Here is a 26,721-nt window from a genome sequence, read left to right on the forward strand (position 1 = left end):
CGCATGCACGTGCCTTCGCGTTTCGCTTGAACCTAGCGCGACGTCAATGTTTAACGCCCGACTGTCATCAATAGCCAACGTCAACACACAACGATGCTGCCAGATGAGATCATAGCGCAACTGACTGGTGAATTTGTATGTCGCGAGCAGCAGATCCAGCATCTGGCGGCTTTGTACACAGTACGTCACTTGGCCAATGCAGTCACATGACTGCTAACAAGCCAGGCGCATCTCCCCTCACCACCCTTCGCCAATGTCCACGGCCTGACAGCAACCGGCAAATCATCGGTCCTGCGCGCATACTTCCACCTCGCTCAACTGCCGTATGCCTTGATCAACGTGCGCGAATGCATAACCACACGGCACCTTCTCGAGCGCATTGTCGCAGCGTCCCTCGACGCACTGGAAGAGGCACACGATGAGCAGATCGATCGAAGACCGTATGCACGGACAGAGAACCTAAGCGCGTTATGCGTCAATCTGCAAAAGATGCTGGAGGGGCGAGGGAAGTTTGTGTTGGTACTAGACGCCATCGACAAGCTGAGGGAAGGCGGCGGTACGCTCGTTGCAGCACTGGGCAGATTGGGTGAAGCGGTACGTCTACACATCACAACACCTGCATTCCATACTGACAACCAAACCAGATACCAAACCTCGCCCTCGTCCTCACAACCACCCTGTCCATCGCGCCCTCCCTCCGCCACTCCTCCTCCATCCCCTACATTGCCTTCCCGCCATACACACGCCCACAACTCCTCGCCATTCTCTCTAAGACGCCCCCAAAAGTATTTCTCACAGCCCCATCTGCCGAGACATTCCCAGACTACACGCCCGACCTCGCCGCCGAAGACGACGTCTGGCTGTGGTCCCGCTTCCTCGGCGCTGTGTACGATAGCTTGAGCAAACACACTGGTCGCGATCTAGTTAGTTTCCACTCGACTGCATTAAGGCTGTGGAGTAAGTTCGTGGAGCCTGTCGTGAAAGGTGAGTTCGGGACACGAGACTTCTCGCGCCTGATGGTGAACCGGCGGCACTTATTCCAAGGCGAAGAAGCAGTGCTAGACCGCATCATCAAATCCGGCCAAACTTCAAACGCGAATGCGGAGAGTGGCGCGGCGAAGAGGACGGTCCCGGGTATCGTCCAATCGTTGCCGTTCTACACCACACACCTCCTCATCGCAGCATACCTTGCAAGTTACAACCCGGCGCGGACTGACGTGACGTATTTCATGAAACACACGGATAAGCGCAAGAACAAGCGTCGCGCACCGTCGGCCGCGAGTCTGTCAACCACAAGCAAAGGCGGGGTCAAACATCGCCGTATTTCGCGGCATCTGCTCACGCCCAGTCCGTTCAGTCTGGATAGACTGTTCGCCATCTTCAAAGCGCTATTGGTCGATGGGGTCCCGCAGAGTGCGGACTTGTACACGAGTGTAGCCACGCTGACGAGTTTGAAATTGCTTGTCAGGACGGGTCTAGGCGGGGCGAGTGATGCGCTGGAGCCGGGAGGGAGGTGGAGAGTCGGGTTTGGGTGGGAGTTTGTGAGAGGGTTGGGGAGGAGTGTGGGGGTGGAGGTGGGAGAGTATTTGGTGGGTGGAGTGGATTGAAAGCACTTGCAATATCTGGAGTATTCCGCAAAGTTCGCAGTCCGCAGACTGTGGTGAACTTATTAATAGAAAACCGCTACCACGAGAACGAAGCTATATCCTTCCCCCACGTACTCCACAGGCTCACGGCTCCGTCTTCGTCATCAATCCACTTCAGATCCCGTACCTTCTGCGCCCTCTCTCCAGCTTTCGTGGCAGGTGGCTCGAATTCCCGCACCGTCTTCCCCGTCCACATGTTGCTCACCCTGATCGCATTGCTGCAATTGGCCATATCCTGACTGGCCGCCACAAGACCAAGTCTCGGGTTAATAGCAACCCCAAGATCCACATCGTCCTGATTCGTATGCGCAAAGCTCAGCACGGGCTGGCTCCACTTCGCAAACGCCTTCCTGTTCATCAGTTTGCGGCGCTTGTGATCGTGGCCCCCCGGGTACAGTGTCTTGAAATACGCCTCGTTGTAGTGGTGGTCCCGCATGTTCAGCTTCCCGTCGCGATCGCGGTGCGACGAGAGGCGTGGCATCCGGATGTCGTAGAGGAAGAGCGTGTCTTGCAGCCCCGCGCAGAGCAGGCGGGTCGGGTCGTCTGTGCGCGAGAGGGCGCTGATGGGGTACGGGTGCGTTAGGATGTGCGAACTCCCACCCGAGCGTAGGTCGTGCAGGTGGATTTTGCCATTGCGGCAGCCGGATGCGATGGTGGAATGGGAGAGCCATGTGAGTGACAGGATGTCAGCGTGTAGGTCTGGGAGGACGGTGGAGGAGTCCCAGGAGCCGGAGGGTGAGCGGGTGAACATGAGCAGGGATTGCTGGGCGCCGACGGCGAGGTGCTCGGTTTCGGATCCGGCGATGCTGTTTGGGTGGTGTGCTGTTGAGAGTTTTGGGGGACGCGCGGCGGAGCAGAAGATTGCGGCGCAGGCTTTGGGAGTGAACTGCTGCGAGATGTGTGGTCCGTCGCGCTCGGGGTCGCTGAGTTGGACGATTGGTGGTCTGTCTGAGCCAATGGTTGTGACTGCGAGAGCGCCTGAGTTGGGCATGTATTGAAACGACGAGACGGTTGATGTTGTGCGCCCTATCTCGTCCCAGGGGTAGTAGCCATATCTTGACTGTGTGTTGAGGGCTCTCAACTTCTTCCTCGATTGCGGATTTGGCAGATTCGCTGCCTGGTCATTGCCGAGATAATGTCGTCTCTTGATCCTGTTCTCTCCGCAGACTGCATATATACTCCTCGAAATTGGATCGCGGTCGAAGAACCTGATCACTCCCAGGTCGTCGCTGCTGGTGATGGGCTCCGGCGAGGAATTGACGCCTGACATGCATGCTCCCGGCCAGATGTTCTGTATATAGACGGACCGTCTCTTGAACCCTATCTCCCGGTCGAGATCAGTTTGAACGAAACTATGCGCATGTCTTCGAACGACTCTTTCTCTCTGTGTCCTAGCCTTTTTCGCAGTCGCTGCTCTGTGTACATTTTCCTTTCTCCTCTCTTTGACAAGATTCGAAGTCGAGTATTTGAGGTTCAGTCCTCTTGCGGCAGACTGACTCTGTATTTTGAAGTACTTCTTCTTCTCCTGGTCGTAGTAGAACCCAGGAATGTGCTGGCCGTTCATTCTGAGCTCTTGAGAGAAGAATGTTTTGTGATTGGCCGAAGGATCATCACGCAGACAGTGTTAGCGCGAGTCAGTCGGAGCTTTCTTATCGATTAGCGCCTAGGCTCGCCGCGGCATGACGCCACTCCGCCGGTGATGGTCCAGGCACATCACTCTGACAGATATTCGATGTGATGGCATCCTTCGCCTTCCCCTCCCTTCTGCCCCCTTCCCCCGAATGTCAAATACCACCTGTGCACTCTGACAGCTCATGCCCCGCCTCTCACGACTGTCGAATCCCTTGACCTGCGGGACAAGACCCTCCACAGCAAGACATCTCCACCGCTCGACGCGTCTAAGCCAAGTCATGGCGCACCTTTACGGCTCTGCGCCCAAAGGCGAGCACACACTGCAGTCGCTGCCCAAATCGAACGTCTTCACATCGAATCTGCCGCCCGACGCCGCCTTCCCCACACCGAAAGACTCGCACAATGCGCCTCGGCAAAGCCTCGGACCGCGCATGGTCAAGGAAGCGCTCTACACGTTCGTGCGGCCAGATCCCCACGGCGAGGCTGAGATCCTCGGCGTCAGCCTGCGCGCGCTGCGAGATGTCGGCCTGAAGGACGAGGAGGCGCAGACAGAGGAGTTCAAGCAGCTCGTCTCCGGCGGCAAGATGCTCACATGGGACCCGGAGAAGCCCGACGACGGCGTCTACCCCTGGGCACAATGCTATGGCGGCTACCAGTTCGGGCAATGGGCTGGCCAGCTTGGTGATGGGCGCGCCATATCGCTGTTCGAGGCCACAAACCCGTCGACGGGCACACGCTACGAGCTGCAGCTGAAAGGCGCCGGCCGCACTCCATACTCGCGCTTTGCAGACGGCAGGGCAGTCCTGCGCTCATCCATACGCGAATTTGTCGTCTCCGAGTACCTCAATGCGATCGGCATCCCCTCCACAAGAGCGCTGGCGCTCACGCTGAACAACGGTACGCGGATCGTGCGCGAGCGAGCCGAGCCCGGCGCTATTGTCACACGGTTTGCACAGAGCTGGATTCGCTTCGGTACCTTCGACCTCCAGCGCATGCGCGGCGACCGTGAGACACTGCGCACCCTCACCGACTACACCGCCGAGCACGTCTATGGAGGATGGGACAAGCTGCCCTCGAAGCTGCCAGCTGGCGAGGCAAAAGCCACACATAACAAGGTCCAGACTGGCGTAGCAAAGGGCACAACTGAAGGCGAAGGTACAGAAGAGGAGAACCGATACGCTCGTCTATATCGAGCCGTCGTCCGCAACAACGCAACCACGGTTGCCAAGTGGCAAGCATACGGCTTCATGAACGGTGTGCTGAACACCGACAACACATCCATCCTCGGTCTGAGCATCGACTTTGGGCCCTTCGCCTTCCTCGACACGTTTGACCCTACCTACACGCCCAACCACGATGACCACATGCTGCGCTACAGTTACCGCAACCAGCCAACCATCATCTGGTGGAACCTCGTCCGACTAGGAGAGGCCTTCGGCGAGCTGATGGGTGCTGGATCAAACGTCGACACCGCAGAGTTCGTTGAGAAGGGTGTGAGCGAAGACGGTGCTCCTGACCTCGTCAAGCGGGCAGAGGGCTGCATTGAGCGGGCAGGCGAGGAATACAAAGCCGTTTTTCTAGCCGAGTACAAGCGTCTCATGACAGCACGCCTTGGTCTGAAGTCGCAGCACGATAGTGACTTTGACACACTATTCTCCGAGCTGCTTGATTTCCTTGAAGCGTATGAGCTCGACTTCCACCACGCTTTCCGCAGGCTGTCCAGCTTGAGTCTTGCGAAGCTGGACTCGGATGAGTCGAGGCAGAGCGCTGCAAACATTTTTTTCCGCAATGACAATCTGCCAAAGGATGGCGCGGAATCGCGAGTGCGCATTGCCAAGTGGCTCGAGAAATGGTCTGCGCGCGTCAAGGAAGACTGGGGGGAGGCCGACAGCGGCCGACAGGAGGCTATGAGAGCCGTCAACCCAAGTGTAAGTACCTTACGTTGCAACCCAGGATAACTTTGTGCTAATCCAATCACAGTTCGTGCCCCGCTCATGGATCCTTGACGAATTGATCGACCGAGTCGAGAAGAAGGGCGAGCGCGAGATTCTGCCACAGATTATGAAGCTGAACCTGGATCCATTCCAGGAAGAATGGGGATGGAATGCTGAAGAAGAGCAGAGGTTCATTGGCGATGTACCAAAGTACAAGGGTATGATGCAGTGCAGCTGCAGCTCGTAGGTCGTTAGACACCAAGCAGCCTTTTGCGGCTGAAGATATCACCAATGTTTGAAGCCGGAACGCCACCTGCCCTTATCTCTCTTGGAGGACTTCACGGTAGCCTGTGCATGCCATTATCTGCAGCACTGTGATCCCGTCTGTCTCTATTCATGACTTCGGTTCCGAGACGGGAGGCGCTATCCGATGAGGCAGGCTCTGCTCAGCTGCTCACTTATAATGGGGCCCAGCATGTTACCCATCATCATCAGCAGCAGCAGCAGATTCCGGCTGACCAACCGGGTACCGCAGCGCCCAGACCTTCGCTTCAGGAACATTAAGCTGCCCCTCGTACGTGTCCCCTCACCGGCCAAGCTCCAAGCAAGAACACCTACTATTGCCTTCCATCATCAGGGCATGTGAAGACAACACTGATTTGTCCCAATCATCATCTTGCTGACCGGTAACCCACGTGTACAACGTACCATTTCTCGCCTAGGCTCGTCACATACAGGATTTGCTCACTCGTGCTGAAACTCTGCGGACAAGAAACGTCAATTGAAGCCATGCAAGTGCAACAAAGCACCCCAACTACGAAACAGTGCCCCACTCAATCTCCCAGACATGCATAGCGTCCACGAACACGGGGACATTCTGCGTTCCCGCCGGCCAGACAATCTCCAGCTCAATCTCCATCTCGGTCGCACTCGTAAAGACCCCGTCCGTGCTGTAAAAGCTCCTAGTATCCATGCCGTACCGCTGATACAACTGGCCGTCCGCACCCACAAATTCGCACTCTCCCGGTCCACCAATGAAGGGCAGACTGACTTCCCCGCACAGACCGACGCGCCGCTGAATGTCGCCCGTGACGACGCTTTTGTAGCTCAGAGTGAGCCAAGGGGGCAAGCCGTTGAGGAGCCGGAAGCTTCCGGGATGACCGACATGAAGTTGTACGGTGTACCACTCATGGGAGGAGTTGAGGCTGGTCATACGTGTTACTATGTTGATGGTCCGCTCTGTGGATGTGTCGGGCATGCGAGGTGTGATTGAGCTTGGGGGATCAGCAAAAGTCAAAATGGTAGGACGGCGAAGCTTACGCTGCAATAATGCCCTCGAAGGATTGGTTGGTCAGCGTGATGTCGAAGTCGCCGGCTCGCGGAAGGAAGTCCCAGTCTCTGAGTCCGTTTTCGAAGCCGCCGTTCGATAGAGTCTGATTGGTGATCTCGGTTTTTGGTCGATCAAGGCATGCTTCGGGTGTCTTACACGTTAATTCCAATGGCGAGCTAGTCTTTACTGCGGCTGTTGATGCTGTTGTAGTGAAGGCGACACTGGGGGCCACCGATACTGCAGCTGTCGACGAAGAAGAGTTCGAAGACACTGTTCTTTCGAAGGCAGGGGTATCTTCAAGTGAAGGCTTGACTGTGATACCGTCCAGGTATAATGGAATGTCAAAGTTTCCATTGTACCACGACATGTACACAGTCAGTGTCTCTTCAGTGCTCTCAGCCCGGAACGGCAGACTCAAAGTCTCGTATATGGAGTTGTTGCGCCCAGTGAGTGGACAAGGAGCGTAGAAGAAGCCGCAGATGGCACCAAAATCCAAGACATTGTCTGACAAGCGGATCGTGTACTTGGGATCTGAGTAAGCATTCTGCCCAGCCACAGGCCCATGGTGACCAATGGATACATCTATCGTGTAGCTTTGTTCGGGCTCCAGATTAGTGAGAAGAGTAGACGTTTGGAAGTGGTACGACAGCGACTTGCTGTCTGACTTCGGCACTGCTGTACTATTGAAGTGTTAGTCCATGACTCAGAAGCGACGTGAAACACTGACAGAGCAGTACAGCCGTCCAAAGCATCGTTGGTGACTCCGATCTCGAAGATAGATGAAGAAGAATTGTAGGCCACAGCTGTCCAATTGGCCAGTCCATTCTCGAATCCACCGTTGACAATGTAGGAGTCTGTATTGGCTGCTGAAGTGCAACTTGGTGTGGCGGAAGTGTTGTTCGTAGTATCTGTCGGAGTAATGATGTTCAATGCATAGCTGGTAAACGTTTAGCTCAGTCAGTTCGCAGTCAGCAGAGCTTCGCTCACAGATCAAGTCTCTGGGACCCTCCGCAGAATTCGGATGAGTTGCCAGTACACCGAATATCGCAACCCTCGTCAGTGATTGTGGCGTTGTTGTCGAGAGTATCGCCACACCAACATTCTCGACCGTACTCAAGGCCTGCCGTGCTATAGTTTGCTGCCTTACAGCTGGAAGTACAGTGTGCAACTGTCATACTGTCGCCGCTAGCTTGGAAAACAGACAGAGCACGAGCATATACATTGTCGGCCAGACAACCAATGCGCGAGGTGCCATTCGGGCCTGTATTGGTTTGCGTAGCGTCTGCCAAGCTGTTGTAGAATACGCTGAGTCGATTGTTAGAACCGCACGCTTCGCTGACATTGCCCGGACAGGGGAAGTCGCATTCGGTTTCGTTGCTTCTTGCAGAGCCTGCGCCAATAGCAAGTCCACAGTAGCACTCCTGACCATACTCGATGCCTGCGTAAGGATAGTTGTTCTGGTCACAGAAGGCAACACAGCTGGCCTGGGTCATATTTCCAGTGTCGACAAATAAAGACCCGGCAAGCTTCCTCCTGCCATAGTCGGTGTAGCATCCGTGGTAACTCCAGCCAGCTGGCAGGTTTGCGCCTACAGAAAGAACAGACGGGTTGTTGCCCATCCTGCGTGATGAGACTCAATAATTGTTGCAAGGATGGCCCTAAGATCGAAGTTGCCCTGATCAGTAATGGCAGATCGAAAAGCTCTTATCTTCTCCATTCGCAAATGCCACGTGAGTGCGTACTCGCCTTCCCTTGGGAACTTCGCATTCTTGCGTAACGGTGGTGACCCTTGCCTCAAAACAAGGCCAGTAAAACCTTCGTCCAATCACCACCATATGGAAGGCATGAGAAACCCACGCCATGCGTCTTTGGCTATCCAGTAGTCTGAAGCTGTTTCTGCGCTTCGATTTCAAGTTTGATGATACTGTGAGTACGGAGTCAATGACGTTCGGGTAGTGTGCCACATAGTGTAAGCTTCGAGCAATGCATCGGAAGACATAGTCGCAAATGGCCGTCATGATGTGCCCCGAGAAAGTTGCGATCGCGACAATGCAGGCGCCCTGCGAGCCAGACAGACAAGGGTGATAGAGGGAAGAGAAAGAGTGCATTTCAGCGTTGCCATCGCTCAGACATGCATTTGTGCATTGGCGTCCTGATAGTTCGGCTATGGCTTCAGCATCCCTTTTCTCAATTTTGGGTTCGCCTATATGTATTGGAGTCCCACTTTGCGGCGTTGATGTGTCGAGAACTTCGCGCGCCCCTTACACACGTGGCTTGCGAGCGCTGGCGCGATGCGGCTGAAGACGTGGGCAAGGCTTGTCAGCTAAGCTACATGAAGGTTGCACTTGCGCTCGTATGTTTGGTTGGTTGATCAAGAATTCGTCCACTTTAGGCTGGGCGTCGAATAAAAAGCTGAACGCTGGCCAGATCCAAGCACGATCTCGCGAGTGCCGAGCTGCTTGGGTCGTTCCCACCAGAATGGAGGTGAGCACCCGCGCTGAGGTCGGTGTAGGCGCCTAGCAACGCTTGCCTTTTCCACGCGATGCGGTGGGGCTGGCGTAAGGCGCAAGGCTATGTCACTCTAGATGCACTGACCGGAAGAGGTCGAGATGCTCTGTATGGACAAGCAATGAGCGTGGTCGAACTTGATAGGACAAGGTAGCTGGCAGCGAACGGTTGTGCAGTAAACGGTTCTGCATGGCGGTGCTGAGATCATTGGGTTACCTATCGATGTCTGCGTCAGTGGTGCCAGAGGGGGTGTGCGACTGCACAAGTTAGTTGACTCGGTAGTTCGGAGTGCACTTGGATGTGATATGTCTGAGTATATACATCAGCACTAAAACCACTTCAAACTACATACCAGTCGTGAAGCAACGCACTCGTTCACATATTGAAGAGTTCAAGCAGCCTTGTCTTGCCTTCCTTCTCTTTCACACGTTCTTCTTCACCTCATCGGACATGAAGCTATTCGCCTGCGAGGCCTCGGGCGTCCCCATAGCCGGCTTTTCTGACCTTTCGACAATATTCGTCACCTCTCACTTTGTCTCGCCTCTCGTCCTCGCGTGTATCCGCACCGTCCTTTTCGTATACAGCTTCACCACCATCATTGTCTCATATGCCTGGCTCTCAAATAACACAGCAACCGTCGGCCTGAAGGATGTCAACATCGGCTCGTATAAGGTCCAGCAGAGTGAAGCTACTATTGGGCAGTCGTTCAGCTTCTTCACCTATTTCACTTTCTGGTCCCTCGGATTCTACTTCTTGGTTTCAGCCGTACACACATTTATGTTTGCCTTCATGAAGCGTACCTGGCTGCACGACTGGCCCAAGTTTCTCCAGATCATGCACTCTTTGTACTACTCGTGCATCACATGCATGCCCTTCCTGGTTAATATCGTGTTCGGGGGCACTATGAACAGCGGCTGGCCGTTCGGTCGCTTTGAACAGTGGATGAATCCCTCAGTTCACGGTTTAAACTCGATGTTCGCGGTCGTCGAGATTTTGCTGTCTGCCACGGAGGCACCGCCGGTGTTGCACCTCAGCGTCATTCTGCTGATCATGTCGGTATATCTTGGTCTCGCATACCTGACCAGGTACACACAAGGGCTTTATGTGTACGAGTGGCTGAAACCAGCGCATGGAATCGCCAGCATTATCTTACATGTGTTGGGTTACGCTGCTGGTAGGATAGCAATCTTCTTCCTTGCGTCGGGCGCGATCAGGCTGAGGAACATACTCGCCCGACGACTGAGCGAGGGCAAGGAAGTGGGAAGCATCCAAGAGAAGGGTATGAAGTTAGATGATGCATGCGATACCTGGTCGAGTACCGTCAGCGTGTCAAGGCCAGAGTCGGCGCGGAGGAGAGACGAGTCTATTGTTTGAATGAGACACCTTCGTTACAAGTGATATAGCGTAGCCAATGAAACTTTGCTATTACATCAACTGGAATCCTGTTTACTAAGGCTGTCTTACGTTCGCATGCCAGATACACCGTCATAACGGGCACTACTGGCAAGCCACAAGAACATCTGAGACAGTGCAGCAACACCAACTATCAGAAGCCACGTAACCTGATTGCTTCAACCTGTGTACCGGCAGTTTGACTGGAGGACTTTGGTCAAGTCGCGTGTAGCGAAGCACTAGGAGCAGATCGAGATGTTACTAAGCCGGTAAGATTACATGTGGTCTCCAAGTTCAGAGTATCCTTGGAGCCCAGGGTCCGCACAGTGCATGGATCGAGAAAGACTGCGAGCAGCAATGGCTTGCTAAGATTGATTGTCCTCTGATAATCCTGTGCAATATTCTGTACGGCGGAAAATCTGCCTTGCGTGGATCGTATGGGGAAGTAATCGTTTCGGCGGTAGCGGGACCGCTCCGTGGAAGAGCACTCACGCTCGAGACTGTCTGTTCAGATGCCTTATGATGACTCGTTCGTCGCTGTTCGTGGTTTGAGGAGGCTCACCTATGTGGAAATGAGTTAGGCCTCCCACGGTCTGAGGCTCCGCTATATCCGATTGCTTCCATGTCCTTAGACTGGAACAGCAGATTATGTTCGTGCCCATTCGCTGTCGTTTCTTTCGTGCAATGGATGATCGCTGGGCAGCTGCTTTTACGCCGTCTCCATTTTGGCAAAAGACGTTTGCGGAACTTTACGGCAACGGCTGTCAGACTCGCAGTCGGTCTCTCAAGAATACACGAGGCGAAACTTAGTGTTTTGACCCTTCGACCGAAGTCTCGCAGGAAAATGAAGAGGGCACGAGCCTCGATGGAGCCAACGACGTCGCTGCCGCGCGCTTCTCTCTCGTGTCTCTACTGCTCTGTGTGAACTTGATGCATGAGGGCGGCGTTGTTATAAACCAACGGAAGTCCGCTTGAAGGGTGTCGAGGAATGAGACAGCTTGGTTTGGCGCTGAAGAAGGAGAAACATCAACGCCTCCTAGCATAGTATTGTGACAATCGATTGACTATGAGCAAGGCTCCAAGTGTGCGCCACGATTCAGGAGAACCGCCATGTACATGACGTGCTGCGAATCACTTCTGTTGTTACGCTGAAGCAGGTTAAGAAGTCCAAACAGGGTATGTAATATCAACAAAATTTTCGTGATAGAGGCATGTGAAGCGCGAGTAACGCGTCGACAGTCACCGTCTTCGTTGTCACGATGCTGTTATGGCCACCCCTGTGACGTGCGAGGAACCGCAGGGGTCTGCCCAGTGCTTTGTCGTGTGCACTAGCGCAAAGCTCCTTCCAAAAATAGGTGGGGCAGTGCACTCTCTTAGCGGATCATTGTGCCGCACACCACTGCCACTTTGTCTAGCTTGCCATCTGTACAGTTCCGTTTGTGGTCGCATCGTCATACAGTAGACTATCAGGCTGCTCCAAGCCGAACGTTGCTGAGGAGAGACGGATTGTTGCCCGGTGCTCGCGCGAGCAAGTTCTGAAGCCTTAACTTGAATCCGCACCAGGCCCTCCACGTGCAGGGTCTCCTATAAGCCCATAGCATGAGCTTCGTATCCGTTCATCTCTTATTGAATACATGAAGCCTCATCGAGCGATGAGCCAAGTTTGTGGATGTCGGCATGCGCCTCGGATCCTTGTGTTCACTGCACAGGCTAGGACAAAGGGATCCTTCAAAGAAGCACTTGCTGTCAACTAACCTCCTTGCGGACACGAGTGTAGTCAGGCCAGCATCTTCTTCGCCTCCGCCCCGTTGGGAACTAAGTATTCTAGCATGAACGTACCAGGCATTTTTGATCGTACTCCAAGGACTCTCCTCTTCCGACTTCTACACAGTACATCCCATCTGGTCGCGCGCCCTGTCCCTGCGCGTGGGAGGCTACGCCACTCGGTCAATCCCTCCCCATGAACACTCCTCTCGTCCTACTTGAGCTGACCACAGGTTCGGAACACCGCTAGCCCTGAAGTCGCGGAGTTCGACTTGGTCGGTGTCCAGCATTTTAAATTGGCCACAGTTCCCTCTCTGTGCATTAGCGCACACCAGACAGCTGCAGCTCCGTCCTCACACGCCCACACCATCGCTGTTAGACTTGCTTGGCCTGTCTACCCCTGCGTATCCGAGCGTACAGTTACAGCTTCGATATCTCTCTCACAATTCGACCTCAGCATACTTGAGTGTGCTTACAGATTGCCAACTACTCACCGTCTCAACCACGCTTACCAGGCTTACATATCACAAGTTGCATCGACTTTCCTTTTCCGCGAGTTCAGCTGTGTTTTGAAAGAGCACGAATCCACAATCACAATGGCGGATGGCAGGTCAAGATCTCGGTCACGAAGTCGAGCTGAGGAAGATACCGAGCTGTGGTTAAGTATGCCCCGCTCGGACAGATACCTGCCACCTGAACAGTCGGCATACCACACAACATCGAGCCGGTTGGGTGTAGGATCGACTATGTTTAGTCTGCCTCAAACACCGTTCTTAGTCCCAACCATATCTACGACACCAGACGTCAACAAGTCGTTGCCACCACCTCCACCCGACACAGAGAGGACGACCCGGAAACAAGCTACCGTGAGATCTTTTCTACGAGGTCGATCTTCAAACAACCATCTCGATCTATCGCACCTACAGCCGGACTCACACCTACATCCTCAGCGCCACTTGTCTGCAGGAGCCCATTTGAACGTGAATGTACACAGCTATTGCCAACAGCAGTATTCTCGCAGCATGCCAAATTCGCCGTACGGGCAGAGTCACGATGCTGCGCCTTTTCATCCACCACCTCTTGCTCGTGTACAGTCAGCAAGCCCGGCTTTCCAAGATGACACCCGGTATCAACCTTACTCTACCACGCATGGATGTTCATCGCAAGTAAGCGCGATTGAAGAGTCTTTTGAATTTTCATCGACACCTGCTCGAACATGTCCCGATACGATGGTGATTAGTCGTACCGCGCTTGGTGGAGGGTCTAGCAGGCCAAGACCACATACATGGCTTTCTCCGACAGAACCGTTCGCCGACCCTTCACAATTCCACCTTTTCGTGGAAGCAACGACTGGTCTTCCAGAAGGTTCAGATCCCTGGTCCCCGAATGGACCAGACCGACTACAAAGCTCACTGTTCGCGCGAAGATCTAGCAGAGGCTCTATCCCAATTCCACCACAGTACGTACCGGCGCCTATACCTGATCGAACACATCAAACAGCAAGCTGGCAGAGCTTCGAACCACCCCTCACACCCTCACGATCGGTATCTGCGCCTGTGTCGAGTGTACTTCCTCCAGACGCATTCTCACCATATAACACCGATCTTCCGTCGCACATGAATGCTATAAATGCCGAATTAGAAATGTTGGGTCTCGACCGTGACCATTCACAAGACGATGACGAACTCCCAGACTACGCACAAAGTCAAGCCGAGATGAACTCTAAGAAGCGTGCAGAAGCAGCAGCAAGAGCAAGAGACCTGGAGGCCAGATGGCGTGGTGCTAGAGGCAGAGGTAATTGATGGTGCATCGACATGATTCATCTGCCAAGCGCGGTTAACGCTTGGATTGTTACTTTAGTTCTTGAGATACCCTCGCTTGATCGTCTCAATACGAAACATGTTTTCTTCAATCCCTTTACGTGTAGTCCTGCACAAGTCTCCAAATGGCCAAGTACACTCGTTGGGTATTTTCAGTATCAGTGATACACCCGTTTCATGAGAGGTCGGTACGCTCCAGTGTGCCTCGTAGAAAGCCTTTCGTCAGGGTCATGTGGGTTCCCGTCTTGCATGCGCTACTTACTAGACCTCCGGGTCTGCCGAATTGCCCGAGTACAGGGATAGCGAGATTGAAGGACTAGCTAGCCATGAGTTTGGGTTCACTTACCCCCCTCGGTAGACACCCGCTAGAATGTTTTGTTGATATCTGCCGTCAAGGAACCCTCGTATTCGTGTCGATCATTAAGCAATGCACGGGCATCTATCTTTGTCTGTTGCAACGTGTCTGTACTCGACTGTATAGCGCACACATCTATCTAAAGTCAACACTCCAAGTGGCAGCGCCCGAGCCATGCACTTCAAGCAAGCTTAAGATCTAAGCCAGTAATCTAAGCCAGTAATCTATGCCTGAAAGCTAGACGGAGATGAAGCAAAAAACGGTTATTACAGGCGTACAAGAACACCTACCCTGCTTCAAGCGCCCGAGTACAATGCGGGGTGTCCGGGGGCTGGAAACTCGATCAGGCAGGGTATCGCAGATCCTCCTTTCCCAAATCGTCACTCAACAGTATTCCACGCTGTTCACTGTTTCTGAATTGATCGTCATTTGTAAGACCACTATGCGGCCACTCGTAGCGAGCTGGAAGTGCAGCATTCGCCACTTTGTGTCGACACAGAATATCAAAAAGACAGTATTGATCACCATGAAAAGTACTGAATATGTACGGGCACCCGCTCCAGCTTTCGCTTCAATAGCGTCCGAGATCTACACAAGGTGGCTCGTGTGAAAATAGGGTCATGGTTGGGGCGACGGGTGGCAGCCGACAGCGAGGCTGTGCACATGCAGATGTCAGACGCGGGCCGGGAACAGCGTTCGAGCACAGCGACCGAGAATAGAAACAACGACATCAAGCGTACATACTATAGACACTTGGTGGCAGGGCTGATGAGAGCATGTGATCTCGCGAAACGGCGGTGTACTGTGTCGTAGATTAAGGCCGAATTGTGTAGGTATGAGGAGCTATGATGTGTTTCTCCACACGGCAAATGCGCATGTACTAGGACTAAAGCAGTGGTATTCTGAGCTTTGAAGTACTGGTTTCATGGAAGAACATTACAGGAACATGTGAACAAATGAAATCGAAAAGAGTGTCCTGGGGATACCCACACTGCCAGTACGAAGACCAATTCACGTCAGTGCCTTGGTACGTACACGCTTCCTAGTTGGCGGTAAAAAGTCGGCATCGTCGTCGTTCGCTGGTTGCTTCCAACGTATGCTACATGGTGATGATGCACGATGGACTGCGATCAGAGGCGTATTGATTGGTGTGAATCCAGATGCCGGTGGAGGTGGACGTATACGCTTCGAAACCGGTGGCAAGAAGTAGTCATCGTTATCCAATGGTCGCTTCCGCTGCGCACCGCAGGCTGAGATTCCGCGGCGAACCGCGACGAGAGGTGTGTTAGTCACTGATGTGTACTTGTTTGCTGACGGAGTCGATTTCTTCATGCTCTGCCTTTTCGACGACAGCAACTTCCGTATCATGGAAGGCTTAGGCGCGTCGCGTACCCGCTGAGGTACTGGTACATTCGGGACTTGTAACTCTGTTGCCGTGAGCCCGTTGTAGTAGACCAAGTTGGAGATCTTCCTGCTGTCGAAAGAACAGTCTTCAGCTTCGAAGCGTTGATTGTACAACTGCCACAGCCTGTACAGAGCCGCGATGTCTTTGCACACACTGGGATTGTCTGACCGCACTATCCAAGCACCGAGCTTGTGAGAGATCTGTATCTTGAAGTGGGTTGTTGGTAGTGCGATAGCGGTTGGGCCTTGTTTTCTAGCAATGTTCCAGGTCTCGTTACGGAACCATTGTGCGATCCAAGACATGGAAACGTCACTGTATTCCTTACCGCCGTTCACATTTGCTGCTTTGGCGTCAGCCCAGACTTTACACATTAGTATTTGTGTGCCAGCTTTGGTCTTATCCTGCGGATTGATGATTCTGCCGAACATGAAGTTTTCCCAAGCATAACCCCACTCGGTTTCGGGAGAATTTAGTCGATAGTGAGGCTCATTGAGGTTGCCTCGACGCATCACGCCTACAGCATGCACGACCTCATGCACAAGTGTGACAGCGAAAAGGAAGTCGTGCCGAAACTGGCCTGAACGAGTCGCTGTCGCGTACCCGTCTGCAGCATAGTAGAATTGCGAGAACTTTTCAGTGAGTTCGATCTTGGGAGATAATCGAGTTTGAAAGGCTCGACAACAACACGAATCCATCAACGTCGAGTCATCCATGATTGTACGAGCCCAAACGCGTTGCTTCTGACTTACGAAGCTGATCTCAAGTCGATCAGCAAGGCAGTCCAGCGACTGGCGCACTGATGAAAGTAACAGTGCCTGCTTTGCTTTAGACGCATGGACTAGGGGATCGCACAAATACTCTTTCGACGACTGCGGATCGTGCATCACACAACCGTGAAGCAAGGGCACGAAGAATTCGAGAAGTCGATCATGTAAGAGAAAGTGCGATGCCACCTGTAACGCTAGGTGCAGCCGCTCATCGCCCTCAAGCTGACGGAATAGGGGATGAATTGCGTTACTAAGGTTCGCGGGAAGTATTGCATCGTCTTCAAGCAGTTTGAATCGATCATTCGTGTTGGCGGCGCTGATAAGGTCGTTGATAAAGTAGCTTGACGATCCGTCAGCGCGCTTCATGCATGGGCGCTGGTGTGTCATATTCTCTGCTTGGAATCTGGTTGCTGGTCTTCTGATCCCGAGGAATCATCGCCGTGTATACATGTGGTGAGTGACTCCATTGTTGGAACCAGTCGCGAGAGATACTGCACAGTGCTCCGTTATTATAGCTGCGAACATTCGGAGGTTCCAGAATGTACTGGCCAAGACAAAGACAAGAGTGTACTGGTCAAGACAAAGACAAGAATGTACTGGCCAAGACAAAGACAAGAATGTACTGGCCAAGACAAAGACAAGACAACAACACTGTGGCTCCGTGCAGTTGCGCGAAGCTCCGACACAGCGTCGAGACATGGCTCAGAGCGCGCGAAGCTCCGACACAGCGTCGACACATGGCTCAGAGCACACGAACAGAAGCGGCGTGAAGCATCTGCACAACGGCAAACATGTATGGCGAACATGTACCGCTCAAAGAACAAGCGCGCTGTTCATGTACATAGCATTGCGTTCTCAGACGTCGCGGGGCGCAACGGTGCGGCTGTCTAAGCGCTGTTCGTCTGCAGAGATGGCAACAACGGCGTATGACGACGCAGATGGACAAAGGTCGAAGTGAGGAAAGGTTTGCACCTCTTTTGTGGCCACCACGTGAGAGCGCGATCAAAGTAAATAGCGGGCCTAGTGGTGTCGATTACCTATAGGCTATGACGGGTACCCAGCAATCCGGTCAGCCTAGAGGTGTACACTAATTCGCTGCAGATGGCGCAAGACGCGCTCGAAGAGCCCACTACCCGCTAGTCCTGGTGTTGCATTAAGAAGGAGGATAGGGACAGTGTCGCGAAAAGGGCAGAGTTCTCTCTAAAAGGGCAGAGTTCTCTCGAAAAGGGCAGAGTTCTCTCGAAAAGGGCAGAGTTCTCGCGAAAAGGGCAGAGTTCTCTCTAAAAGGGCAAAGTTCTCTCGAAAAGGGCAGAGTTCTCGCTGTGCCGTGTCGCCTACGGACGTGCGAGGCCGGTGAATTGTGTTCAAAGCTGCCCACCTACAACGGTAGTGGCCAGCTCGTTCTCCGCAACGTTTGCGATTGCCCAGCCAGCAGGCACTCTGCAACACTCACACTCTGCTGCAACATATTCACGCCCGTTTGTGTGCAATTTGCTACAGCAAGACTTTCTATTTTCCGTGCCACCATTCCTACGCTCCATTTTGGCGCAGCTCACACTACAGCCCCGGGATCTGCGGAAAGTGAGCTCTTCAAATGCGTCTTGCTAGTCCAACGCGTCTGACGTGACTTGGTGTGCGTCTGATTGAGTTGCTGCACATGTCAACCGACACGCAACATTGCACCAATGGATTGGGACGCCTTCGAGCGCAGTGCAAGCCTGGCTATCCTGGCCACCCTCAGCGATGCTGGGTCGGTGTCCTGCTCCATGACAAGGAGCCCGCACGGCAAGTCGAAGAGCTCGATTTCACATGGATGATGGGTCATTCGGTGAGTCCTGCCTGCTGATGATGCGCTCTCTATTCTCCGCGACATGGAACTCGGCTAACGCAGAGAGAAAATCACAGTCGAGAAGATCTGGCAGACTGGCCGAAGAAGATTTGGCAGACTGGCCGAAGAAGATACCAAGGCCAAGCTTGAAGACTTTGTGTGTGCGGTAGCATGACGCTGTGGGGTTGGTTAGGGCATCATCTTTGTGTTTTCAGCGGCACTGGGGGCTTTTCACAGCGAGGAGTCTGCGGCATCCTGGTTTCTGGCGCGGTGGGCGTTGCCGTGGCGTTTCTTTTGGATAAGTAAGAGGGTGCGGTGGTGAGAGAAGAGTGTGGTGGTGTGAGAGGAGAGTGCGGTGGTGAGAGAAGAGGGTGCGGTGGTGAGAGAAGAGTGCGGCGGTGTGAGAGAAGAGTGCGGTGGTGAGAAGAGGGTGCGGTGGTGAGAAGAGGGTGCGGTGGTGAGAAGAGGGTGCGGTGGTGAGAAGAGGGTGCGGTGGTGAGAAGAGGGTGCAGTGGTGAGAGAAGAGGGTGCGGCAGTGTGAGAGAAGAGTGTGGTGGTGTGAGAGGAGAGTGCGGTGGTGAGAGAAGAGGGTGCGGCGGTGTGAGAGGAGAGTGCGGTGGTGAGAAGAGTGTGGTGGTGAGAGAAGAGGGTGCGGTGGTGAGAGAAGAGGGTGTCGTTGTCGTGGTGCAACGATTCGAGGGAGTGCTGTCTGTTCGTGACTGCCTGGGTCTCGCGGTCAGTGGTGTGTTTATTCAAGGGATGACGAGATCAGAGAAAAGTCTATCCATGGCATTGTGTCTGCAGACGCCGGCTAAAGATGCCCCTTTGAACGCCTGTACATTGCCAAAGAAACGATATCGAGTCCGTGTCGAGTCGCCCCGCAAAACGATATCGAGTCCGTGTCGAGTCGCCCCGCAGAAACAACACCGAGTCCGTGTCTAGTCGTCCCGCGTCTAGTGCCAATTGTCCCTAGTCGTCCCACTCCTCGTCCAGCTGGTCGATCAGACGGTTCTCGCTCTCGTCGCGGCGTCCGCGGCCGCGGGTGTCCCTGTCGGGGCCCAGGGTCAGGCGACTGTAGCCGCGGCGCGAGGGCATGAAGCGGGCGCACGAGGAGGTGAGGATGATGAACATGTCCTGGAGGGTCAGTCAGTACAAGACGTCGGGTCAGAGCGAGGTCGGGTCAGAGCAAGACATCAGGTCAGAGCAAGACATCAGGTCAGAGCAAGACGCCGGGTCAGAGCAAGACATCGGGTCAGAGCAAGACATCAGGTCGGAGCGACTTACCGCAAAGAAGCGCCATATGCCGGCCCACATGGCGTAGTTGGGCAGCTGGCGCCAGCCGCGCTGGTGCATGACGGTGCGCTGGTAGACACACCCGCCGACAAAGTAGACGCCGACGGCGATGAAGGCGATGACGCCAAAGACGCCGCCGGGCGACAGCGTCTGGGCGTCGGCGTGGACGATGCCGCAGGCGTGGCGCGAGCGGCCCTCGAAGAAATAGGTGCAGTCGTCGACGGCGGCGACAAACGAGATGCTGCTCTTGCCCAGCGGGTCCGACTCGCACAGCAGCGAGATGACGGTCGTCTTGCGACGTGTCGGGCTGTCGCCGCCGTGCTTGCCCTTGTCCTTGTGCCCGTCGTCGCCGTCCCTGTGCTTGTCGTCGCCGTCCCTGTGTTTGTCATCGCCGTCCCTGTGCTTGTCATCGCCGTCCCTGTGTTTGTCATCGCCGTCCCTGTGTTTGTCATCGCCGTCCCTGTCCCTGTCGTCGCCGTCGTCGCCGCCGATGATCTCGCGGGCGCGCAGGTCGACGGGCGCGCGCTTCGGGCCGCTCGGCGACGGGCACAGCGACCCGCCCGTGTAGTTGAGGATGAGCTTCTTGCCGCGGAACATGGGCTCCGAGTTCTCGAGGCTGGCGGGCGTCAGCGGCCGTCGACGTGTCTCATTCCGTCTTGTACGGCACTCACCCGATGGCATACTGGCGGTCGCCGCGCTCGTAAAAGGCGCTCACGTTCCGCCACAGCTTCTCGTCCAGGTCCTGCACGTCGCGCAGCTCCTCGACGACGGGCCCGCAGAAGTTGATGGTGAAGTTGGCGCCGTAGTCGTACCCCTTGGCGTGCCAGCTGCCCTCGTCGGCCTCCTTCTTCCTGTCGCCGTCCTTGGCCAGCGTGCGCCGCAGCCCGCTGAGGTCGAAGAAGCGCTCCGTCGTCGGCGATACGACGGTGCACGGCTTGAGCGGCTTGTCGCTGGCCGCCGTCGCGCGGAACACGCAGCACGCCAGCAGCACAAGCAGCGAGAGCAGCGAGGAGAGCGCCGACTTCATCGCGTCGGGAGGGACTGGATTGGGTGTGTGGGAGGGACTGGATTGGGTGTGCGGGAGGGACTGGATTGGGTGTGCGGGTTGGTTGGCGAGGCCGTGTGCCGTCGTCGTCGTCGTCGTCGTCGCCGTCAGTCGTCAGTCGTCAATCGTCAGCCGTCAGTCGCCGCCCTGCCTGAGCTCGCGACACGTTTGCCCGGAGCTCTCGCCCGCCGCTGCATCATCGCTCGCGGGAGCCACATCCCTGCTGCGCGTCGCGTCCCGAAGAGATGCCGCCCGCGCCTTCAACGCGTCATTATTCGACCTCTCGTCCAGCACTCCCGTGCGCTTTTCTGCCCCTGAAGGTCGCGTCCGTCAACATCAGAAGCCCCCAACATGGCATCGAAACGCAAAGCCGACGAGTCGCTCGAGAAGCCGCATGGCTACGAGTTCCTTGGCCCGTACGTCTGAACCTCAACCCAACCTCAACCCCGACCTCAACCTCGACCGCAACCTCGACCTCAACCCCAACTCCAATCTCCACCTCCACCCCAACCTCAACCCCAGCCCCGACCTCAATCTCCACAACCTCCTCAACCTCCACAACCTCCTCAACCTCCACAACCTCCTCAACCTCCTCAACCTCCTCAACCTCCACAACCTCCTCAACCTCTTCAACCTCCTCAACCTCCTCAACCTCCTCAACCTCCACAACCTCCACAACCCACTGCTAACCATGCCAGCCCCGGCGCCTTTGTCATCTCCTTTGGCCTGCCTGTCCTGGTCTACGTCTTCACCTTCCTGTGCAACGACATCTCGGGCTGCCCCGCGCCTGTCCTGCTCTCGCCCTCAAACTTCAGCTTGGACCAGCTGAAGAAGGAGGTGGGCTGGACGGGCGTCGAGGGTCTGCTCAACACCAACGCCGTCCTCGGCACCCTGGGCTACTACCTGCTCAGTCTGACGCTGCACGCCTTCCTGCCCAGCACCAACGTCCAGGGCACCGAGCTCAGGAGCGGCGGAAAGCTGGACTATCGCTTCAATGGTATGTTGCGCCCGGGGCCGTCTGCACACGAGGCCGTCTGCACACGAGGCCGTCTGCACACGAAGCCGTCTGCACACGAAGCCGCCTGCACACAAAGCCGTCTGCACACAAAGCCACCTGCACACAAGGCCGTCTGCACACAAAGCCACCTGCACACGACGACTAACGCCTCGCAGCCTTTAGCTCCGCCATGTTCACCATGGCCATTCTCGGCGCCGGCACGGTCGTGTACGGCGCCGACTGGTCTGTGTGGACCTTCATCACCGACAACTACGTCGCCATCCTGACCTCCAACATACTCATCTCCTACTTCCTGGCCACGTACGTCTACGTGCGCTCTTTCAGCGTCAAGCACCCCAAGGACCCCGCCATGCGCGAGCTCGCTGCCGGCGGCCACTCGGGCAACGTCCTCTACGACTGGTTCATCGGCCGTGAGCTCAACCCCCGCGTTGTGCTGCCCATGTTCGGCGAGGTCGACATCAAGGCCTGGTGCGAGCTGCGCCCCGGCATGCTCGGCTGGATCATCATGGACCTGGCCTTTATCATGAAGCAGTACCGCAACCACGGCCGCGTCACCGACTCCATCATCCTCGTCACCGCCGCCCAGGCCATTTACACCTTTGACGCCCTGTACATGGAGCCCGCCATCCTGACCACCATCGACCTGATTGCCGACGGCTTCGGCATGATGCTGTCGTTTGGCGACCTCGTCTGGGTCCCCTTCACCTACAGCCTGCAGGCCCGCTACCTCTCCGTCTACCCCGTCGACCTCGGCCTCCAGGGCATCGTCGCCGTCCTCGCCGTCCAGGGCGCCGGCTACTACCTGTTCCGCGCCGTCAACAACGAGAAGAACCGCTTCCGCACCAACCCCGACGACCCGCGCGTCGCCCACCTCCGGTACATTGAGACGGCCGCCGGCTCGCGCCTGCTCGTCTCGGGCTGGTGGGGCACCGCCCGCCACATCAACTACCTGGGCGACTGGTTCATGAGCTGGTCCTACGTCCTGCCCACCGCCCTGTCGGGCTACGTCATCCGCAATGTCGCCGAGCACCCCATCCAGGCCGCCCAGGCGGACGCCTACTTGTTCAAGAACAGCTACGGCAAGTATGTTGTGCCCGACGGCGCAAAGGGCTGGGGCGTCATCTTCACCTACTTCTTCATGGTCTACTTTGCCGTCCTGCTCGTCCATCGCGAGCGGCGCGACGAGGAAAAGTGCAGGAGGAAGTACGGCAAGGACTGGGACCGCTATGTTGAGCTTGTGCCCTACAGGATCATCCCGTATGTCTACTGAGGGGCCGTCTGCCTATTGAGGTGCCGCATGTCTACTGAGGTGCCGCATGTCAAAGGAGGTGCCGTCTGTCTACTGAGGGGCCGTCTGTCTACTGAGGGGCCGCATGTCAAAGGAGGTGGAGACGAAGAGGAGATGAAACCTGCAGCGCTATCACTTATGATCAAAGACGCGCAGGAAGTAGAGATGTGTATGTCGGAACAGCACGTACTGTAGCGCTATCGCTCACGATCAAAGACGCACAGAGAAACTGTAGGATACAGATGTGGAGACTGCATACTGATGTAGAAACTGCATAGCACCAATGTAGAGACTGCATACTGATGTAGAGACTGCACGCTGATGTAGAGACTGCATACTGATGTAGAGACTGCACGCTGATGTAGAGACTGCACACTGATCTAGAGACTGCACGCTGATCTAGAGACTGCACGCTGATGTAGAGACTGCACACTGATGTAGAGACTGCACGCTGATCTAGAGACTGCACACTGATCTAGAGACTGCACACTGTAGCGCCATCGCACCGCAATCAAAGACGCACATCGACTACTGTATAGGCACCAAACCTCGCCTTGCCGTGGCTTTCCGCGGGCAACATTGCCGAATCGGGGAAACAGACTCAATCTGTACAAAGTAATCCAGCACGCAGTTACGATACGATGGCGTGCGCGGTTGATAGATGTAAATACAGCACTTGAGATTGAAGGGAACAGGTGGTTTTGATTTATAGCATAGAGACGCATGTCGATAGAGATGCATGTCGATAGAGACACATGTCGATAGAGACGCATGTCGATAGAGACGCATGTCGATAGAGATGCATGTCGATAGAGACGCATGTCGATAGAGACGCATGTCGATAGAGATGCATGTCGATAGAGACACATGTCGATAGAAACGCATGTCAATAGAGACACATGTCGATAGAAACGCATGTCAATAGAGACACATGTCGATAGAAACGCATGTCAATAGAGACACATGTCGATAGAAACGCATGTCAATAGAGACACATGTCGATAGAAACGCATGTCGAAATTGACCCATGACATGTGAGAGGCCCCAAAGTCGCTGACAACCAACAATCAATCACAGTGGGACCCAGCTACCTCGGATCGACTTGGTTCCTTACCTGTTCGAGCCTAGCAGCTACCCGTCTAGGTCTCATCCCTACCGTGTTGGGTAAGCGCACGAATGCGAGGTCAAAGTTGACTTGATTGTTGACTAAGGCTGCAAAGTCGCCGGCCAGACTCCCGACTCCCGTGCCGAGGTGACGCGACTCCTAGCTACTCTGTCGAAATGTCGTGCCGGCTCCGCATTTGAGCGCATCATGCACGTCGATCGAGCCTGTGATGACCGTTCTGGATATTCATTCTCGACATCCGTTGTCGAGCCTTATATCGCGCACGACCAGCGCTGCTTGTGCTCCGGATGAGATTGAACCCCACACGGGGTGGTAGACGCGCGCCATGGCCGACTCAGTAGGTGGGTGCAGCACGCAGTGGCAACGACCGAGTGCATGATATTGATCTTAATCCAGACCGAGTCTTCAGCCATGCGCTCAACACGGTAAACAAGATCCGCACGGGGTCGCAGAAACCCCCCTCGGCAACGCGGCTACGGCTATATGGACTCTACAAGCAGGCCATGGGTGCGCAGTGCCTTGTGGGAGAAACAACACCCGGCTGATGTGAACAGAGGGCCATGTCGACGGCATCATGGACCGACCCGAGGGCGACAGCGAGCAGGACCAGAGGGCGCGAGAGAAATGGTACGCACGCGACCTCCCCTCCATACCAGGATGCCATGTACATCAAATCACCACGTACTGACAACAGCAGGGACGCCTGGAAACAGCAAAGCAACCTCTCCCGCACCGAAGCAAAGCGCCGCTACATCACCACGCTGATCGCCACAATGCACCAGTACGCCTCCCCCTCGCCCGACTCGCGCGAGCTCGTCGCCGAACTCGAGTTCGTCTGGGACCAGGTCAAGTCCAACGTGCCGTCGTCGTCGTCGTCGTCGCCGCTGCAGACGCTCGACCACGCCCCGCGCATGGCCGCCTCCTACTCGGCCCTCGAGCGGCAGCGCACCAGAGACGGGGATGTGGACGCAGATTCCCCACACGCCGCCGCCGCCGCCGCCGCCGACGACGACGACGACGACGACCAGCCCCTCCAGATCAAGAGCCCCATGTCGCAGAGCGAAGAAGCGCTCGAAGCCGAGGAAGCCGACATGGAGCGGGAAGACGAAGAGTTTGTCGACGCGCCAGACTCGCAGTACGCACTAGCCCTCTACCGCCAGGGCGCAATGGACCACAACCTCAGCGAAGCCAACGCCCAGCCGCCCTCACGCCCACCCCAACGCCGCCCAGCACGCCCCTCCAACCCCGGCACCCCAACGCCGCGCCCGCGCATGCGCACCATTATCCCCCAGCCCATCCCGCTCCCCTCCTCCCTCATCTCCACCAAGAACACCACGCCAGATTCCTCCGCAGACGCAAAGTGGCGCCTCCGCGTCGAAGCCAGCCTGATGAAACTCACAGCCGAAATCGCCGCGCTGCGCGAACAGCTCGAAGCCCGCCGGTTGTTCACGCACAAACCGCACTACCGGGCGTTGCGCGCGCTGTGGCGGTTTGTGTGTGCGGGCGCCCGGCATGTGGTTGTCGATGTGCTGGTGCTGCTCTGTGTGTTGGCTTTTCTGCGGCGGAGGGGGGACACGCGGTTTGAGGGTGCTGTTAGAGTGCTTGCTGGCGGCGCGGTGGCGCGGGTTAAGGGCGGGATTAAAGTCCCCGAGTTGCTGAGGGTGCCGGTGCCGAAGCTGGGGAGGAAGAGCGGGTGAGGTGACTGTGTAGAATTGGTATGTAGTCTGCTAATGTTTGATATGCATTTAGCGCGCTAAGATACGTGTATTTGCTGCGGTGCTGCGAGTGACTTGTGTAGTTACATCCAATAGTCGGCACCGCTGGTTGTGGGGATTGAATACCGAGATACATGTGCTGGGTGCTGGTTTTGTGAATATAGGTAGCTGGGTGTATATAGGACTTCTTCTAGTTAGTATGCAATACTCTGATTAACGTACTTGACTTACACACCCCTCACATGTGTCAGGGCCGGGCTTCGGCCCACCTGGCCAGGGCAACCGAAAGGTATCGGTGCTCACTCAGATAGTGAGCACTTGGCTGGAACAGTACGTATCGTCGTCTCAGGAGGGCGACAAGTGCAAGGAGGTAAGCCACCCAGCTTCGACAGCCGTGGGCGCCATACTGACACACGGTGATGGGCATGGATCTGCAAGGCTGACCCGATGAACTGCGACAGGCTCTGCAACGGCTACACTGGTATCTGGGACCGCACTTGTTACGACCGTTACGGGTACAGTGTTTGCGTGCACGGGAATCAGCTCCAGCACCCGAACCCCAGGCGACCCCTTTGATGAGTAGGGGTCCGTTCAGGGCTTGTTCGTGGCCGCTGAGAAACCCGATGAAGGTGTTTTAGGAGTACATTGTCTGCTTGGGTTAATGGTGTACCTATCGAGAAGTTAAAACCATAATCATACTACAACGAATCGAGATGAAAGTCGAGATGAAAGTCGAGTTCTTTCCAGGCGCGGTTTGTGACGTCACTCGTCTCCTGAGTCAGTACCTTCCCACTCGTCAATCAGCATCAGCACAGCGCCTTCGTGAACTCACTTGCAGTGCTGTTGTTATTCATT

At 55.4% G+C, this 26,721-nt stretch overlaps 12 protein-coding genes across 12 annotated transcripts; 7 read left to right on the top strand and 5 right to left on the bottom strand.

Annotated features, from left to right (window-relative positions):
* The first annotated feature begins 84 nt into the window (after nt 1–84).
* Nucleotides 85–1,719, top strand: M421DRAFT_425437 (uncharacterized protein). The gene is made up of 3 exons (XM_033594072.1): nt 85–180; nt 226–594; nt 645–1,719. The coding sequence occupies exons 1-3, from the start codon at nt 94–96 to the stop codon at nt 1,605–1,607; spliced, it is 1,419 nt and encodes a 472-aa protein (XP_033443986.1). The 5' UTR covers nt 85–93; the 3' UTR covers nt 1,608–1,719.
* M421DRAFT_74392 (uncharacterized protein) lies at nt 1,684–3,210 on the bottom strand (the record flags this gene model as incomplete). The annotated part of the gene is made up of 1 exon (XM_033597035.1): nt 1,684–3,210. The coding sequence occupies one exon, from the start codon at nt 3,208–3,210 to the stop codon at nt 1,684–1,686; it is 1,527 nt and encodes a 508-aa protein (XP_033443987.1).
* A 159-nt stretch (nt 3,211–3,369) lies between these two features.
* Nucleotides 3,370–5,546, top strand: M421DRAFT_425438 (UPF0061-domain-containing protein). Its single transcript, XM_033594073.1, has 2 exons — nt 3,370–5,206; nt 5,259–5,546. The coding sequence occupies exons 1-2, from the start codon at nt 3,557–3,559 to the stop codon at nt 5,457–5,459; spliced, it is 1,851 nt and encodes a 616-aa protein (XP_033443988.1). The 5' UTR covers nt 3,370–3,556; the 3' UTR covers nt 5,460–5,546.
* A 1,979-nt stretch (nt 5,547–7,525) lies between these two features.
* M421DRAFT_104193 (WSC-domain-containing protein) lies at nt 7,526–8,161 on the bottom strand (the record flags this gene model as incomplete). Its single annotated transcript, XM_033586991.1, has 1 exon — nt 7,526–8,161. One exon carries the CDS (start codon nt 8,159–8,161, stop codon nt 7,526–7,528), a length of 636 nt encoding a protein of 211 aa, XP_033443989.1.
* A 1,339-nt stretch (nt 8,162–9,500) lies between these two features.
* On the top strand, nt 9,501–10,674 carry M421DRAFT_104194 (uncharacterized protein; the record flags this gene model as incomplete). The annotated part of the gene is made up of 2 exons (XM_033586992.1): nt 9,501–10,396; nt 10,641–10,674. 2 exons carry the CDS (start codon nt 9,501–9,503, stop codon nt 10,672–10,674), a joined length of 930 nt encoding a protein of 309 aa, XP_033443990.1.
* Nucleotides 10,675–12,871: 2,197 nt separating this feature from the next.
* M421DRAFT_104195 (uncharacterized protein) lies at nt 12,872–14,008 on the top strand (the record flags this gene model as incomplete). Its single annotated transcript, XM_033586993.1, has 1 exon — nt 12,872–14,008. The coding sequence occupies one exon, from the start codon at nt 12,872–12,874 to the stop codon at nt 14,006–14,008; it is 1,137 nt and encodes a 378-aa protein (XP_033443991.1).
* A 716-nt stretch (nt 14,009–14,724) lies between these two features.
* Nucleotides 14,725–16,940, bottom strand: M421DRAFT_95858 (uncharacterized protein; the record flags this gene model as incomplete). The annotated part of the gene is made up of 3 exons (XM_033598346.1): nt 14,725–14,864; nt 15,126–15,183; nt 15,417–16,940. The coding sequence occupies 3 exons, from the start codon at nt 16,938–16,940 to the stop codon at nt 14,725–14,727; spliced, it is 1,722 nt and encodes a 573-aa protein (XP_033443992.1).
* A 992-nt stretch (nt 16,941–17,932) lies between these two features.
* M421DRAFT_425444 (uncharacterized protein) lies at nt 17,933–18,738 on the top strand. The gene is made up of 3 exons (XM_033594074.1): nt 17,933–18,381; nt 18,459–18,558; nt 18,617–18,738. Exons 1-2 carry the CDS (start codon nt 18,211–18,213, stop codon nt 18,549–18,551), a joined length of 264 nt encoding a protein of 87 aa, XP_033443993.1. The 5' UTR covers nt 17,933–18,210; the 3' UTR covers nt 18,552–18,558; nt 18,617–18,738.
* A 612-nt stretch (nt 18,739–19,350) lies between these two features.
* M421DRAFT_74491 (mannose 6-phosphate receptor domain-containing protein) lies at nt 19,351–20,701 on the bottom strand (the record flags this gene model as incomplete). The annotated part of the gene is made up of 4 exons (XM_033597049.1): nt 19,351–19,515; nt 19,666–20,076; nt 20,191–20,290; nt 20,346–20,701. The coding sequence occupies 4 exons, from the start codon at nt 20,699–20,701 to the stop codon at nt 19,351–19,353; spliced, it is 1,032 nt and encodes a 343-aa protein (XP_033443994.1).
* A 369-nt stretch (nt 20,702–21,070) lies between these two features.
* M421DRAFT_74352 (ERG4/ERG24 ergosterol biosynthesis protein) lies at nt 21,071–23,007 on the top strand (the record flags this gene model as incomplete). Its single annotated transcript, XM_033597030.1, has 3 exons — nt 21,071–21,135; nt 21,418–21,716; nt 21,893–23,007. The coding sequence occupies 3 exons, from the start codon at nt 21,071–21,073 to the stop codon at nt 23,005–23,007; spliced, it is 1,479 nt and encodes a 492-aa protein (XP_033443995.1).
* A 148-nt stretch (nt 23,008–23,155) lies between these two features.
* M421DRAFT_304599 (uncharacterized protein) lies at nt 23,156–24,069 on the bottom strand. Its single transcript, XM_033589143.1, has one exon. It carries the CDS (start codon nt 23,940–23,942, stop codon nt 23,406–23,408), a length of 537 nt encoding a protein of 178 aa, XP_033443996.1. The 5' UTR covers nt 23,943–24,069; the 3' UTR covers nt 23,156–23,405.
* A 210-nt stretch (nt 24,070–24,279) lies between these two features.
* M421DRAFT_425449 (uncharacterized protein) lies at nt 24,280–26,072 on the top strand. Its single transcript, XM_033594075.1, has 3 exons — nt 24,280–24,492; nt 24,548–24,778; nt 24,849–26,072. The coding sequence occupies exons 2-3, from the start codon at nt 24,726–24,728 to the stop codon at nt 25,846–25,848; spliced, it is 1,053 nt and encodes a 350-aa protein (XP_033443997.1). The 5' UTR covers nt 24,280–24,492; nt 24,548–24,725; the 3' UTR covers nt 25,849–26,072.
* Nucleotides 26,073–26,721: the final 649 nt, after the last annotated feature.

Source organism: Didymella exigua (assembly GCF_010094145.1).
Source record: "Didymella exigua CBS 183.55 unplaced genomic scaffold M421scaffold_46, whole genome shotgun sequence".
NCBI classification, from domain to species: domain Eukaryota; kingdom Fungi; phylum Ascomycota; class Dothideomycetes; order Pleosporales; family Didymellaceae; genus Didymella; species Didymella exigua.

Bases quoted from the DNA above. Each gene is read 5' to 3' on its own strand.
- M421DRAFT_425437 (XM_033594072.1), top strand. From the start codon at position 94: ATGCTGCCAGATGAGATCATAGCGCAACTGACTGGTGAATTTGTATGT. The intron at 181-225 runs GTACGTCACTTG...CTAACAAGCCAG, and splicing joins ATCTGGCGGCTTTGTACACA to GCGCATCTCCCCTCACCACC. The intron at 595-644 runs GTACGTCTACAC...CAACCAAACCAG, and splicing joins TGGGCAGATTGGGTGAAGCG to ATACCAAACCTCGCCCTCGT.
- M421DRAFT_425449 (XM_033594075.1), top strand. From the start codon at position 24,726: ATGGACCGACCCGAGGGCGACAGCGAGCAGGACCAGAGGGCGCGAGAG. The intron at 24,779-24,848 runs GTACGCACGCGA...TGACAACAGCAG, and splicing joins CAGAGGGCGCGAGAGAAATG to GGACGCCTGGAAACAGCAAA.
- M421DRAFT_304599 (XM_033589143.1), bottom strand. From the start codon at position 23,942: ATGCGTTTCTATCGACATGTGTCTCTATTGACATGCGTTTCTATCGAC.
- M421DRAFT_425444 (XM_033594074.1), top strand. From the start codon at position 18,211: ATGTCAACCGACACGCAACATTGCACCAATGGATTGGGACGCCTTCGA. The intron at 18,382-18,458 runs GTGAGTCCTGCC...AGAAAATCACAG, and splicing joins CATGGATGATGGGTCATTCG to TCGAGAAGATCTGGCAGACT.
- M421DRAFT_425438 (XM_033594073.1), top strand. From the start codon at position 3,557: ATGGCGCACCTTTACGGCTCTGCGCCCAAAGGCGAGCACACACTGCAG. The intron at 5,207-5,258 runs GTAAGTACCTTA...ATCCAATCACAG, and splicing joins TGAGAGCCGTCAACCCAAGT to TTCGTGCCCCGCTCATGGAT.